This window comes from Pseudopodoces humilis, chromosome 2, assembly GCF_049639895.1.
Source record: "Pseudopodoces humilis isolate 2021_Gansu_Grassland_sample_001 chromosome 2, ASM4963989v1, whole genome shotgun sequence".
NCBI lineage: Eukaryota > Metazoa > Chordata > Aves > Passeriformes > Paridae > Pseudopodoces > Pseudopodoces humilis.
The window spans coordinates 25029826-25044801 of NC_142201.1; the positions used below are offsets into that span (position 1 = coordinate 25029826).

The 14976-nt window shown below is 41.6% G+C and overlaps 1 protein-coding gene across 1 annotated transcript in view; it reads right to left on the minus strand.

Moving 5' to 3' along the window:
* The window catches only part of TUBGCP3 (tubulin gamma complex component 3), a 48926-nt gene extending 44678 nt beyond the window's left edge, over positions 1–4248 (minus strand). The window contains exon 1 of the mRNA XM_005516595.3: positions 3987–4248. Within this exon, the coding sequence (XP_005516652.1) occupies positions 3987–4062 (76 nt within the window). The 5' untranslated portion in view covers positions 4063–4248. The remainder of the gene's footprint in view (positions 1–3986) is intronic.
* Between the last annotated feature and the right edge of the window lie 10728 nt (positions 4249–14976).

Below are 14976 nucleotides of genomic sequence, written 5' to 3' on the forward strand. Positions count from 1 at the left end.
TTATTATTTACCATTTAAATTTCATCCAATTTCATCAGCACCTTGTACTTCACATTCACAGCAGGTTAACTACATAAATGGTTTAAGATGGATGTTTTCAGCTTCTTGTTTTCAACTGTTAGTAGAGATTTCTCTACTAAATTTAAAGATCTGTTAATTGTCTAAGGGTTTTGCCCCTAAACTCCGTAGGAGCACTTGAACATCATAAATTACTATTTTAAAGACTAAACTGATAACACTTGTAAAGTTTGCTTCAAAAAAGAGGCTGATTATATACAAAGCAGCCTAACTTCACTGTACACAAGGAGCAGAGAAGCTGCACACAGACCACTAACCACATACTAATACCTTACTTCAAACTTGTCCTGTGCTGAAAGGAACAAGAATTACAAGCCTGTAAAATAGCAAGATGCTAAATAGCTTGTCCAGTGGGTTCCTTACCACCTTCGGACACACACATCTTCCTTGACACCAAGGATGTCAGCGCTAAAAAAATTCCTTTATTGTCTTTTATGTATTCCTTGGACATAGGTATCAGCATCTAGGGGGAAAAAAACACCACACACACCCTTTAATGACTTTCACAGAATTTTTCATTTTTCAGTCTATGCACTTGAAGTCTATAGCTGAGCTAACACATGTACTACAGTTGACTGCTTCAAGGGAAATCCTGTCTCAGAAGGGTGAGGTTTCAGTGCTAGCATCCCTCCTAACAGAGGACTAAAGAGCAGGGTAAGAACAGGCTTCCCATCTGTCACATGCATAAAAACATGGGTGATAAATGTGGCAGACAACCCACTTTTTTTTTTTTTTTTTTAAGCTGCCACTTCAAAGAAGTCCTCAGATAATCCTCAAGTGCGCAGACAAGCAGACTACAGGTTGCACGCAGAAACTCGCTGTGATTTTGGCCAAAACTTCCACTTTCACTAGTCAAACACAGCAAGGATTTTAGTTACATTATCAGAATCCAAACACACAGGAGCAGCTTCAACATTTATTTAAAAAAATAACAAAACCTAGTTCTCTTGCATGTTTTTGCACATACTGCTTGTAAATAAAATTATTATTCAAGTCAGGAGATACAGAGAGGTATCGGAACAACCACTTAAAAAAATATCTAGATCCTAAATTGCTAGAAGTGAGCCATCTCCCTCAATACTCATACTTCAGTTGATAAACAGAGCTTTCCATTTCTGTTCTCATGCTCTGCTTAATATTTTTAAGTATCACAGACCTAGATAACATTAATAAACAAGCTTAGATTGAATTTAGATTAGACTCCAAGTCTAAGAAAAAAGAGTAATGAAGGAAACAGGACTATTACAGAAATAATGTCCTTGAAAAGGCATGCGCTATTCCAATAAAGCTAGACAATCTATTTTCCAATTTCTTTTTTGTTTTATTTTTTGGAAATAGAACTAGCAACTAGCACAACAATTTAAGATTTTTGGTAGCAAATGTCTGAAATACTCTTAAACAAGAACATATACCAACTGTATCAGAAAAAAGTTTCCAAAGAATGTTAAAGGGAAGAAAGAGCTTTAAAAACAGAGCTATAAGAGCACCTTAGAATTGTAGTCTGATGTGAAGCACCCTTTAAAATACAGTTAAAACACCTGTTAAAAGAAACATGTGGTTATATAAGAATACAAGAGGTATTAAACAGTTTAGAAGCTACTGATTATTTAGTGGAGATAGGGAAAGAGTAGAAATTTGCCACATCCTGATAAAATCTTTCAACAGGAATTCCTGACACAGAAATACTATAGATCCTGGGGAAATAAAAAATAAATATTGTATTGCAGAAGACTTAAAAATGCAATGGAGAAGGAAAATATTTTGAAAAACAAAAAACAGCTGTTGATCATAGAATTACTTAGGTTGAAAAAGACTTTTAAGAACTTAGAGTTATACGGAGTCTTTTCTGTGAAGGAGTCCCTACTCAACAATTCAGTGAAGACAAAGATTCCAATTTACTACCAATTTTACCAAGGTTCTCAGATGAATCACAGAATCACAAAATGGTTTGGGCTGAAAGGGATCTTCAAAGACCATCTAGTTCACTTTCCCTGACATGGGCAGGGACATCTTTCACTCGCTCAAGTTGCTCAAAGCCCCCTTCAATCTGGTCTTCAACACTTGCAGACAGGATTCACAACTCCTCTGGGCAACCTGCTCCAGTGTCTCACAACCCTGACTAAAAACTTTCTTCTCTGTGTCCAATCTACACATACCCTATAATTGTTTAAAGCCATTAGCCTTTATTCTGTCACTGTTTGGTAAAACATGTCTTTCTTATAAGCCCTTTCTAAGCACCTAAAGGCCACAATGAGACCTCTGAGCAAAGCCTTCTCCAGACTCAACAGCCCCAACTCTCTCAGACCTGCTTTGTATGAGAGGTGCTCCATTCCTCTCACCATTTCCATGGCCCTCCTTTGGACCTGATCTAATACATCCACGTCCTTTTACAACTGGGGTCCCCAGAACTGAACACAGTACTACAGATGGGGGTTTCACAAAGAGCAGTGAGGGGAGAATTACTGCTCTCTACCTGCTGTCCATGCTTCTTTTTAAGGAAGTCAGAATATGCTGACTTTCTGGAATTCACATTACTATCTCATGTCCAATTTTTCATCCACTCCCCAAGTCTTCTTCTCCTCTGCAGGACTGCCCTCAATCCACTCATCCCCCACTCTCTACAGATATTAGGGACTGCTCCAAACCAGATGCAATCCTTGAGGTTCACAGAGGTCTGCTCCTCAAGCCTGTCAAGGTCCCTCTGCATGGCACTCCCTCCCCTCAGCACATCACTTGCACTGCTCAGCTTGGTGTCATATGCAAACCTTTCAAAGGCACACTCAAACCCCCCATCTGTTATTAATAAAGGTATCGATCATCATCAATGATCGATACAGACCTCTGAGGAGCACCACTTGCTATTGGTCTTCGTATTAACATTGAGACAGTGACTACAACTCTGTGGATGTGACCAGTTTCAATTCCTCATTCACCAAACAGTTCATCCATTAAACCCAAATCTCTCCAACTGAGAGAAAAAGATGGAGTGTGAGACCACAACATGCTGTCTGCAGTAGGTGGAAACAAAGTCTGAGAGACAGACAACATATTTATCTCTACCTTGTTACTTACTTTCTAGATTTCTAACATAACAATAATCCATATGTAAGCCACGTTCTAGTGATTTTTTACAACAGGTCAACCCTCAAAAGTTTTAGTTACTGTCCAGGAAATATATAAAGGGACTTGTCAGAAGAAAAGGGCACGGAGAGAGAAAAGAATAAGGGATTTGACAGCCATTACTAACAAGGAAGAAAGTCATCTCTCATACAAGAAAACAGATGCAATAAAAGCTTCTGCATGAGTTTATCTAGTGAGCCACGCCGATAAACAAAGCAACTTAAAAAGGAGACTCAGCAGATGTACACCTTCCTTTCCACCTCCCCGACTGCTTACTAAACAGAGCCTTCGCCTGGACTGCAAGGGAGAAACTTACGCAAACAGACAAGAGATTCAAGAGATTAATTCCCCTGCTGGAGACTCACAGCAGCATCAAGACACCGAGGACCTGTAGCGGACCTGGTGCACGTCAATGGCTCCACTCGAGCAGGGATCGGCGGGAGGCAAGGGTTCCTCAACACGTACACGGAGCCCCCTTTCGCCCCAACACCCCGGCACCGGCCCCCCGCTCCCCGAAGAGGAGAGCGCCTTCACGAGCCGGCCAAACGCTCCGGGTGAGCCGGAGGGCACGGAGCCGTCTGCAGCCGCCTCCCGCCGCAGGGCTCCGGCCCGCGGGGCCGCCGCCGTGCCCGGCCGGCACCTCAACATTGCCCGGGCTGTCACGGCACGAGCCGGGAGGCCGCCGACGCTCCCTGCCGAGGGGAGCCGGCATCTTTCCAGCCCTACCGGGGAAGCCCCCGCGGGCTCCGAGCGCTGCCGCCGGGAGAATGGCGAGGGGACGCCGTTACCTTCGCTCTTGCCCAGGATGCGGCAGCAGAGGCTCTGCAGCAGAACGTTGGGGGATTTTTGGTCCGGAGTCGCCATCGCCGCGCGGGAAGCAGGAGATGGCGCGGGGGCCGGGAGCAGGCGGCAGAGCCGGAGCACGGCGGGGTGGCGGAGGGAAGGAGGGAGGCGAGGACGCGCCGCCCGGTCGGCAGCGCAGGAACCCGGCGGCACCTCCCGCGCCCGCCGCCGCCTACGGCGCCATTTTCACGGGACCCGCCGAAAGCCGCAGCCGCGGCCGCGCACCCAGAATGCCCCGCGCGGCGGTTCCGGGGCAGGCACCGCCCCGCGCGCGGGCAGGCCCGCGGCGGGAACAGCGCGCGCTCCCCGCCCGGCAGCGGCCGGTGCTGCGGCCTGCGCACCTTCCCGTGCTTGGAAACGCCTCTCGCCTGCCCTCAAAGTCTCTAAGACACATTCCATCAAAGTACAGGTTCACTGCAACGCAGGTCTTCTAACGACTGCAGGAGGTGGAGGCCTCCTCAGGCCATCACGGGCAGGAGCGAAAAAGTCCTTGATGGAGGGCTAACAGAGAACTTCAGACGTGGGATTGCAGAATATAGACACGGATGCAAAGTGTTGCCAAAACATGTTCTTTCACCTGGTGAGCAAGAGGCCAATACACACACAGAGTCGAGGAATTTGATTTATTTACAATTCTGCGCTGTAAGAAAGGGGTGGATGGATCTGCTGGGTGGCAGTATCCGAACGATCAAAACTTTTTACTATTCAGACATTTTAGTAAACAAAAGAATTAGTGTTTATTGACTACAAGTTACATAGCAAATAAACTCTTCTTTTAATTCTTACTTCCATTAAGTACTCTTCTTAATTAGTATTCTATCTTCATTTAATGATTTCTTTGCATCTCACCCTTGTTAGTCTGCGTTCTCAGTCTTTCTCTTCTTTTGAGTTGGTGGATTTCTTGAGTTGGTGGCTGTGAGTCCGGGGTCACAACTCGTCCTGCTGGAATTACCTTTTACCCAGTCAGAGCTGATTTCAGCGCAGTTGCTGAGTTGACTTTATTATTTACTTCTTGATCTTGGAAGTTCTGCTAGATCTCCTTGTGGCCCTAAATTCTGTATTCTTTGTGTCCACCATCAGTGGTGTATCCTTCTCAAGTTTTTGTTGACCTCCCCCAGGTCTTAGGTCATTGAAACATATTGAGACCTAAACCTTAGCAAAGCCATTCTTCCAACAACTAATTCGTCTCTCTAACATCTCGACACCACTTACAGCTTCTTAACTACTCTCTGTTTTACAGATTATATCTCCTTTTTTTGTTGTTGTTTAGGCTTGAAAGTATACAAAAATTTGACATCAGAGAACACACTTTCTTCAGAAATATTTACATATTGCACATTTTGCAATAATCCAACATTATCTGTAAGTGCTATGTACAGACATCCTCACAAACATAGCAACACACAAGTGCTGAGAAGGAACACAGCCAGGGAGAGCAAAAATTCTGAAGTACAAACTGATGGAATGTACAGGCAGGAACAACCAATAGATTGTTGAAACTCAACTCTTCTTTGCTACTTACCCATTAAATTTTGTCCAATTACATCACTGCCTTATATTTTACATTCACAGCAGGCTAACTACACAAATGGTTTAAGATGAAGATTTTCACCACCTTGTTAGGAATTTTTACTAGAAATTTCGCTATTAAATGTAAAGATCTCACAGGTATCTGAGATTTTTGCCCCTAAACTCATACAAGTAATTGAACACCGTGAATTACTTTTGGGGAGATCAGGTTCACTTATTCCCCCCAGAGAAGAACAATCCGTGGGGTGGCTGCGCTTCTGTGATTTGCTGCATTGGGGATCAAGGCTCATTAGTCGCTTTTCCACACAAAGTAATTACGAATCAGGGTGGGTCTGAAGGAATGTGTGAGGATCCTGGACCCACGTCTCCATGTCCTGCTGTGCAGTGAGCTGGGTGTCCCCAGTCCCTGCGGAGGGCCTGGGCTCCGGCTGCTGGGCACCATGGGGATCAGGGACAGCACGCTCATGGCTGGTCTGCGCTGCTCCCTGTCACCTGCTCCTCAGGCTTCTCACCCCTAGCACAGATGCTGATGTTACCAGATGTCCAAGTTCCGTCTCTTCAGTAAATTCATGCTATGTCCAGCCCAAAATACATCCTAAGGGAATAGTTACCACCTCTGTGCTGCTGGAGTCCTGTGTAACCTCTAAAAGGGATGGTTTGAAATGCTGCAGCAGCAGCCAGGTGGGCTCGGTGCACTGCTGGCTGTGAACAAATTCGTTCCTGCTGGGCAACACATGGCTTTCTGACAGCCCCTGTTGGCTTCATTGTCTCCACAGCCACATTTTTGTGTGTATGCTTTCTACAGGCACATACACATGGCCTTTCATTATGGGAACATTACAGTTGTAAACACTGGCTCATTGCTAGCGTTACTGCTAGAAACAAATCACAGTGGCAAGCCAAGAACTGAAACACATTGAGGATATATGGGATTTTGTTGCTTGGAATATTCTAGTAGAAACCTTCATAGTCTCATCACTCACACTATAACTCTTCAGTTCTTTTAGATTTTTTGAGAAGTAAAATAGACCCAAAACTAATATAAAGTTACCAGAACTTTATCCTGTGTAAATATGGGTTGTAAGCTTAATTTCCAATAATTCTGAAGTAAAGACTTCAAAGATGGCGTGAGCCTTTTTTTGATTTTGTACTGAATAGCAGAAGAATCTCTGTTCCATTTTTCTGCCCAAAGCAAGCACAGTTGTGCTACAAAGAGCTGGTGACTCACCAATGCTGCTAGTCACTCCAGATTTAGATTCCACCATGGAAGGTGTTAATCTAGCAAGCAGCAAATACATGAGGCAAAAAAAATAACTTTGGCAGTTATATCTGGAACAGGCGTTCCTTTACAAATCCTTTACATTCCAAGGGAATCCAGTCACGCACAAATACCCTGCTTTTAAGTGGATATTACTAATTCTTTCTGGTCACACTAGTTCATTTTAACTAAGGCAATTGTGTCACTGGTCTGAAATCAGAACACGTTATGGAGCAGCAGGATGAAAACATGCCATTGAAATGGGCTCACTCAGGCCTCCTGCAAGCAGCAGTACAAATACAAACCTAAGCTTATCAACTTCAGCACAGCCACATCCTATGTTATGCTTCTGAAGTAGTGTGATAGCCAACCATTCATTTATATTACTGAAAATGTATTCTCTTATTTCTAGCTTCTTTTTCCCAAGGAAATGAGACTTACTGCAGTTATTCTGTATGTCAGTGCCTCTTCATAACTGCTGGATCTCATCAACGATTTTAAACAAATTCAGCAGAGATAGAGTTCTTAAGGATATTAGTAAAATTTAATGGAATTCAGTAGCTGAGAGTACTAAGGCCTAAGTCAGTCCCCCCTTGAAAAGACAGGTAAGGAGAACTTACTTCTCCCTGTTGTGTTTGCCCTTAGCAAAGCAGCTGATTGGTGTGCACACCCTGGACAGATAGACACAGATCCTAGCTCCGCGCCACCTACAGTACTAGCTCTTCTTGCCCAGCCTGATGGGTGGATGGTTGCAGAACTGAAGATGTAAGGAGTAGAGAACTCTGGAAATAATGTGGAAAGTCAGAAAGAGACCGGAGGGATGGAAAATAGAGGGAAACTAAGCTTCATTAGTGTCACTCCTCACAGACCTCCTTGCTTTTTTAATGGAAAGAATGAGTCCTGAATTCCTGTTTAGAAATGCTAATTCTGATAAAGCAGGCTGTGAACACATTCATCTTATTGTGGTTTTACCAACTCCAGTACAGCTATGATTGCTTAAATCAGCTTAAAAAATCTCATTACTAATGGGAAAGAAAAAAAAAAAACATAAACTATTTTCTTACTATATAGCTATAAGCTTAGTTCACCTTGCTGCTTGGTCTCTCAGCATTGGACAAGAAAAAAAAAGTTATTGCTGCTCAGATTTTTCACAGTACAGAAAGTTCATCAATTAGCAAAGTTAAATGTGTGCTTTTAAAATTATGACAATTTCTTACAAGAAAATCAGCTCATCCTTAGAAGGTTAAAGGGACTTGTATTTCAGATCTGCTTCTTAAAGATCATATTTCTGAGAGTAAATAGCTTTATAACAAAAGAACATGCAATAAGATCCAGCAGGAGGTGGAAGCTGAAGCTTGCCAAAGTAAGGCTAGAAACAAATGACAGTTTTAATTCAATAAGGATATTCACTCACTAGATAGAGATGTTTAACAGCATGGCACTTTATTCATATCTGAAACACTGTAAATCACCCTTCTGGTACAGGTGATCAGATATGAAATGACATGTGAGCTACTGAGTTGCATTTATATTCTGCACAAGATCAGTCTGCAGGGTATCATTGTCCTTTTTAATCTTAAATCTTCTAAATCTAATCAATAGTACTAAGCAAAAATATCTTATCCTTACAAAAAAACAAAGGGTTAATTGTGCTGGTTTTGTGAACTCTTCTTTGGTTATGCCTACAGGCCACAATACCTTAGGCTCTCGCTCTTTGCTCTTTGTGGGGCACACCAAAAGCAGTAGGGAATCATGCTAACATCTCCAGCATTTCACTGTGCCAGACAGACTTTTTCATGTGTCCTGTAGCCAATGTTAAGAATTACAGTAGCTGGAGATGTTTACTGTCTGTGCCTTACTGTCAGGCAGTAATATGGATGGATACTGTCTGTTCATGTGGCAGCCCTGGAAGTACAGCAGCTGGGCCTTTTCTGGCTCCAGCACCATGTGGCTTCTATCCCTAAGCATATATTTTCCACATAGGCAACCTCATAATGGCCTAGAGCCCTGCTATGCTGAGTCTGCAGCATTAAAAGGGTATTAAACGAATCTAATTTTTGAAAGGCCATATGTTTTAGGATGATGTTCTGTGACTCAGTTTCAGATAGATGTCCCTGTGCACAAGTGGGGCTCAGATGAAGAGAGACTTTAATCCAGTTTAACACTCATGCTCATGTTAGTTCTGCATTGCATCCTATTTGTTGTGACTTTCATAATATTACTACCACATCTCCATTTTCAAACTTCACTTCAGCTGTTCCTCTGTTGACTGAGGAGCCTGATGTACATTCCATAATGCCATATACGTACAAAAAGTCTGCTGAACTGGTGTTAGCGTATCAAAAAAGAAACTTGTGTTTCCCAATACTTAAAGAGATGCCAGAAAGTATGATTTTAGCTATATAAGAGCAAAACAAAGGACTTTTTTTTTTAATTTGGGATTTTTATTCAATACTTACAATAAAATAACAGTTTTAAACCACAGAGTCAATGTGTCAGGGTGGAAATGACCATAGTGGGTTATCTGGTCCAATCTCCCTGCTCAAGCAGGGTCATCCCAGAGCACTTGGCATGGGATTGTGTGCCGATAGCTCTTCAATATCTCCAGTGAGGGAGACTCCACACCCTCTCTGAGCAACCTGTTCCAGTGCATGATCATCCACACAGTAAGGAAATTCTTCCTCATGATCAGGAACTTCCTGTGCCTCATTTTCTGCCTGTTGCTTCTTGTGCCATTGGTTGGCACCACTGAGCAGGACCTGGCTCCATCCTCTTAGCACCCTGCCTTCAGATACTGACAGAGATTGACACAGTCCCCTCTCAGTTCTCTTCTTGAGGCTGAACAGGCCCAGCTCCCAGCCTTTCCTTGTAAGAGAGATACTCCGGTCCTTTAACCGTCTCTGTAGCCCTCCACTGGACCTGTGCCCAGAGCTCCATGTCTCTCTTGTCCTGAGGAGCCCAGAACTGGACACAGCACTCTAGATGTGCTGGGTAGAGGGGCAGGATCTAAATGAATAACATTAATTATCTAAATGAATAATATTAGCTATCCTATAAACTGGAAGTAGTACTGCTGTTTTGCATCTTGGCACAGTTGTCTTTCTTCTGCTAGTGCCTTGGCTGAGAAGTTTCATTTTTTTCCAGTGCTCTTTAATCATAAACAGTATTCCTTTCCAACAGGAAGATACACAGACAGATGCACATTGAAGCCCACTCCATATTAAATGCTATTGACCCTACAGGGGTGGACATCATTATACATCTTTCCAAAGAACAGTGTAGCTGCAGCCAGTAGATTCCAACAAGCTCAGTAAAGCTATCTGACGTTTTCTTAGTCCTGTGCTGCCTGTCATATCACAGAAATGTCACATATATGGAGTTTCAGTAAAAAAAACACATCAAATAATCTGCCAGCAAGTGATTCCATGAAAATATTTTGCAAGAAAACTTCTATTTTGTCAAAAATTCCCTAAAATACTGTCAAAATATTTTTGAAAGTTAAAGCAACTTTGTGACAATTATTTAATTTTAAAAATCAGAGCAATAATTTTGGAAGGGAGCCTGGAATTAAGCTGTGTAATAAAACTAAGTTAATATTTCTAAATATGTAAGTTTCATTTTTAACAGATCTTCAGTTGTTCAATTGGAATTTTGACCATATCTAGCTTCAGTATTTTAGAGCAAAGACTTTTGATCTTTATCAGCCCCAGAAAAAGGTCTGTGTGGGGAAACTATCGAAATGAGACACAGAATAAAAAAATGGCATGTAGCAAACCAGTAAAAAAAGATGTGCTAATTTGTAAGGAAATTATTTCTTACGTATTCTATTATGTGATAATGTCACTAGGCAAACATAACTCATTAAGTACAGCATAAGTCAATAATAAAGCTCTACAAAGCATTGCAATACTATGCAAACAGGAATGACAAAATAATTGGAGTTTTCTGTTGGTTTTTGTTTTATGGCATTGTTTTGTCTTATTTCACTTTAAAGCAACAAAGTCGTGTTGGAGGTTTTACAGTATGATTTTATTTTAAGAACCTTTGTTTATTCATTTTCCTAGGCACATATTTCTCATTCCAGTAGCAGTTCTCATGTCTATGTGAGCTGAAAGCCTCAAGGCTGAGGTTTGGGTTTTTCCTCACATCGTAAGGAAGAAGGGAAAGCAACCAGTTGGCAAAGGAGGAACCAATTCCCCACGTGCTTTTGTTTTAAATGTCAAAAATATTCATAAACTGATAAGCAAATGTCACCTTGTGATTGTACTTGAGCTAGCTGTATTTAGGCAGTTTTCTGACAATGTACTCTTTAAGGGGGTCAGTCTGAAGACTTCACTCTGTAATGCTTTTTAGAGTGTTTATTGATTTTTCTGCTCTCTTCTCAGCATTTGGAGTTTATCCTGATGCTCATTTTTTCCTTTCCAATGAACTAGTTAAGAAAATGATGTACTAGCTGTGTCCCTAGCTGTGTTAAATGTATGGGGTAAACAGTTTTAAAAATAGAAGGAAACATTTTCTTTCCTTCAGGTTTGAGTATAGCAATTAGTCACTTTGTAACAGTGTGTACCACCATACTTCCAGACTGTCAAGGTAACAATATCCCCTGCAGAATACATCCTGAGCTTCATCTTCCTACAAATATTGGAAGAAAAATTGCTATTCACTTTAGAGAACTCTTTGTATTTATGAAGCTGATTATTCATCTCCTAAAGTCCGCTTCATACCAACCTGAGCTTTTTCCATTACAGTTCTTGAAGATTACTGACTTCATTCACCCTATTGGGACAAGTCTGTGTATATTACTATATATATTTGTAAGGAAAAACAAAGAAACTTCAACTCATAGCCTTCTTAAGAAAATAAGAACAATTCCTAGTTTCCCTGCCTGCCACATTCTAGACTGATGGTTATTAGCCCCTGTACCTGCATTAATGAATATGGCATTTTTCTGGTTCCTGTATTGAACTATTGAATCATCTTTCTATGCCTGATTAAAAAACAACCATATTTTATTAGGTCGAGAGGTGCAATAAAGTGACTTTTAAGGCTTGAATTTATAAAGGCATGTAGGAATATATGCCCCCATGGGCAAAAATTGCAAAGCATTGGTGAGTTTTAGGCTTGTAAACGTCTGTGAATCCAAGCCTACATTACATGCTCCCAGATGCTTGTATTAGAGGAAGCTGTAGAATTTCCAAGTGCAGTTTATTACTACCAATGTTGAACTGCTAGCAGCTGAGTTACAAAGGGATCAGCCTGGAGCTGCAAAGATTTGCCAGTTCTTAGGTGTGTGTTTTAGCAGGGGAACCACATTTGACTCCTACGTGCAGGAGTGTTTCATTGTCCTGAGGCAGGGTAGTTTTTCTGTAGGTAATTTCTTGTGTGTTATACTGTTCAAAGATTTCTTAAACATAAAATCTAGTGGGTTAGAAACTAATCTCAACATTTCCTTCCTTCTGAACATCTGTAGCAATTAAAAGCATATTCTAGGAGAATCAGGCTCCCAGAGACAGAAATAACTACACACAAGCGATACAATCAGGTAGTAACTGGAGCCTTTGAGAATGAGGTTTGTTGACTCCATTTCTTGGGTTTCCTCTGTGTGATTAGATCAGCTCTAAACTGAGAGCCTGTGTAGCCATATCCTGTGTTTCCATTTATAATGTCAGATAACACCTTCCATCTCAGGATGTCTGTCCCCACACATATATTTTTGGTATTCTCTGAGGCAGAAAAGGGTTATAATCTGCATTTCATACAGAATAAAATATGGAAATGTAAACAGACAGAGATGAAGCATTTTGCCCAAGGTTATAAGCAAAAAATCTACCCAGTTCAGGAATATAAGACAGATATTCTCTTATACTTTAACTACAGAACAATGGTTCCTTCCTACTTAGAATGCTCTCAATGTTTTTAAATGCTGCAATTATCCTTTGACTGCTTTCTATTTAAAGACAGGGATAAATACTCAGCACTTCTCTCGAAGGCACAACAGCAGCATATATTTGTTAACAGATTGTTCAGGTTTCTGAAACCTCCTGAAGAAAGAAGTCATTATCTTTCTAGGGCCAATATGGAGTTAAAAGTCAAGAAACCCTCTTATCTTCAATATAAGAAAAAATACTGAACGCTATATTCCAGATAATTCAGAAAGAATAGTTTTTCTCATGAAAATTGAAATTCACTGGATTATGATTACAGTTATCACTATTGCTTTATGAGGGAGAGAGAGTATAATAACAGTGGCATAATCTTTGTGTAAAAGTCTTCTAATAATCTTGTTTAGTAATGTCTTTTTTCTAAAATGAGCTGCTGGAAATCTGAAGAAATGAAATTTTCCTTCCTTTGTTTCTGATTTCTTAGAGAACTGCATGGTGAGCATTATTGTCCTGCTTTATAGGGACACTATGAGACAATATGTGATCAAATAAGCCAACAAAACAGAGTCCAGTCCAGGAAACTATGCAGGTTCATTTCATTTCCCAGTCACTTCCTCTGCTGGACAGAAACACAACACAAACCAGACAGAGCTGTTTATCAAACCATTAAGATGGAAAACATCACACTGAGTCATTCCAACACAATCTGCTTCACTGAATAGAGAAAGAATTTCAGCAGCAAACCTTATATAAGCTAATACTTGAAAAATCAGTTTTAGATGAAAACTGTACATTTTCCTCAATTGTCTAATATAATGTGAAGCATCTAAATTCAGTTATGGGCAACTTAGTATTATTGCCTAGTTATATTTGCCTAAGGGCAAATGTTTATGGTGGGAGAACTTCACAATTTTTACTGTTTACTTGGGGGTGCAGCATTACTCACAAGTGGGCCCCACATGTTGCCTACCTCTGCATGGAAAGAGGGGCATAAGGAGGAGGCTCCTGGGTGCCCAAGGCTTGTTAAAGTATGGAGTTGGGAAATCTGGAGGCTTATGCTTGTCAGAAGTGACTCTGGGTGTTGTATGTCAATGTCGTTCTAATTCCAGATGACAGACTCCAGATATCTTCATGTAAAATTAATGTAATAAGGGAGCTATCTATGTTAATAAGTACTGGCTCAGCTAATATATTGTGTGCATCTGGTAAACATAAATTTTCTGTCATTTTAATCCCCTATTCCATTTTGAGGATAAATTACTCATTGTTCGGAAATGGGCAAAACTGTCTAGAGAAAGTTAACATGTTTAAAACTACAACTCTCAGCTGAAAGTGATGGAAAGAGCAAATAATCAAAAAACTCTGGATTTCTGATAAAACCAGGTTGTTCTTCTACAATGTAATTTAATTTTAAAAATGAGGTCGTTTGACTGCATGATAAGAACAAGTTATAGGCTGCTGGGAGAGATCTCCCCTGGTGAGTTCTCCAGGTTATATTTTTATCCGTGTTAGCTTCAGAAGATGCAGCTGAACAACTGCAACCTGAGAACACAGGAGTACCACAGCAGAAATGAGACAAGCAAAACACAAATGCTGAGACGTGACATTTAGTAAAACAAGCATCAGAGCCTGAATCTAATATTCTGCTACTATGAAGAGCAGAACACTAAAACAAGTCAGAGCTCAGGTTTGATCTCAGAGAGTCCTTTTCTCTGCTTGACAAGGCGTGTTATCGGTAAGCTGCGCAATAAACTTGCTACTGCTGCTAGTCATCATGAAACAGTGAGGTTGGTCGTGTTGCTGTATTTGTTTTGTCGTAAGGAGAATGGCTTACGAGCATGAAAGCAGGTTTATCTGGAACATCCAACTGACGTTATCAGTCCGGAGGCCGTTCTTTTGGGTCTTCAGAAGACTTGCACGCAAAAGATCAGAGTGCTTCGTAAAAAAGAGTGTTTGCAGTCCATCGCCATGCCCGGAGCCGGCGGCAGGTGTCACTGCAGAAGGCGCAGAAAAGGCGGTCGCGGTTCCCCAGCCGCCCTCGCTCCGGCGCCGTCAGTGCCCTGCGGGGCTCCGCTGTGACAGCCTGGCCACGGGCTCGGGGCTCTGCACCAGCTGCCATCAGCTAACTGCAGCGCTAACTGCCTATCACCAGAGACGAAGAGAAGGGCACGTACCCCCTAGTTAGTAAAGGGTATTCTCTATGGTATTCTTATTTGAATGTGGACTGCAGCTCTCACTTGGGAGAAGGGGCTGTTCAGTTCTGCC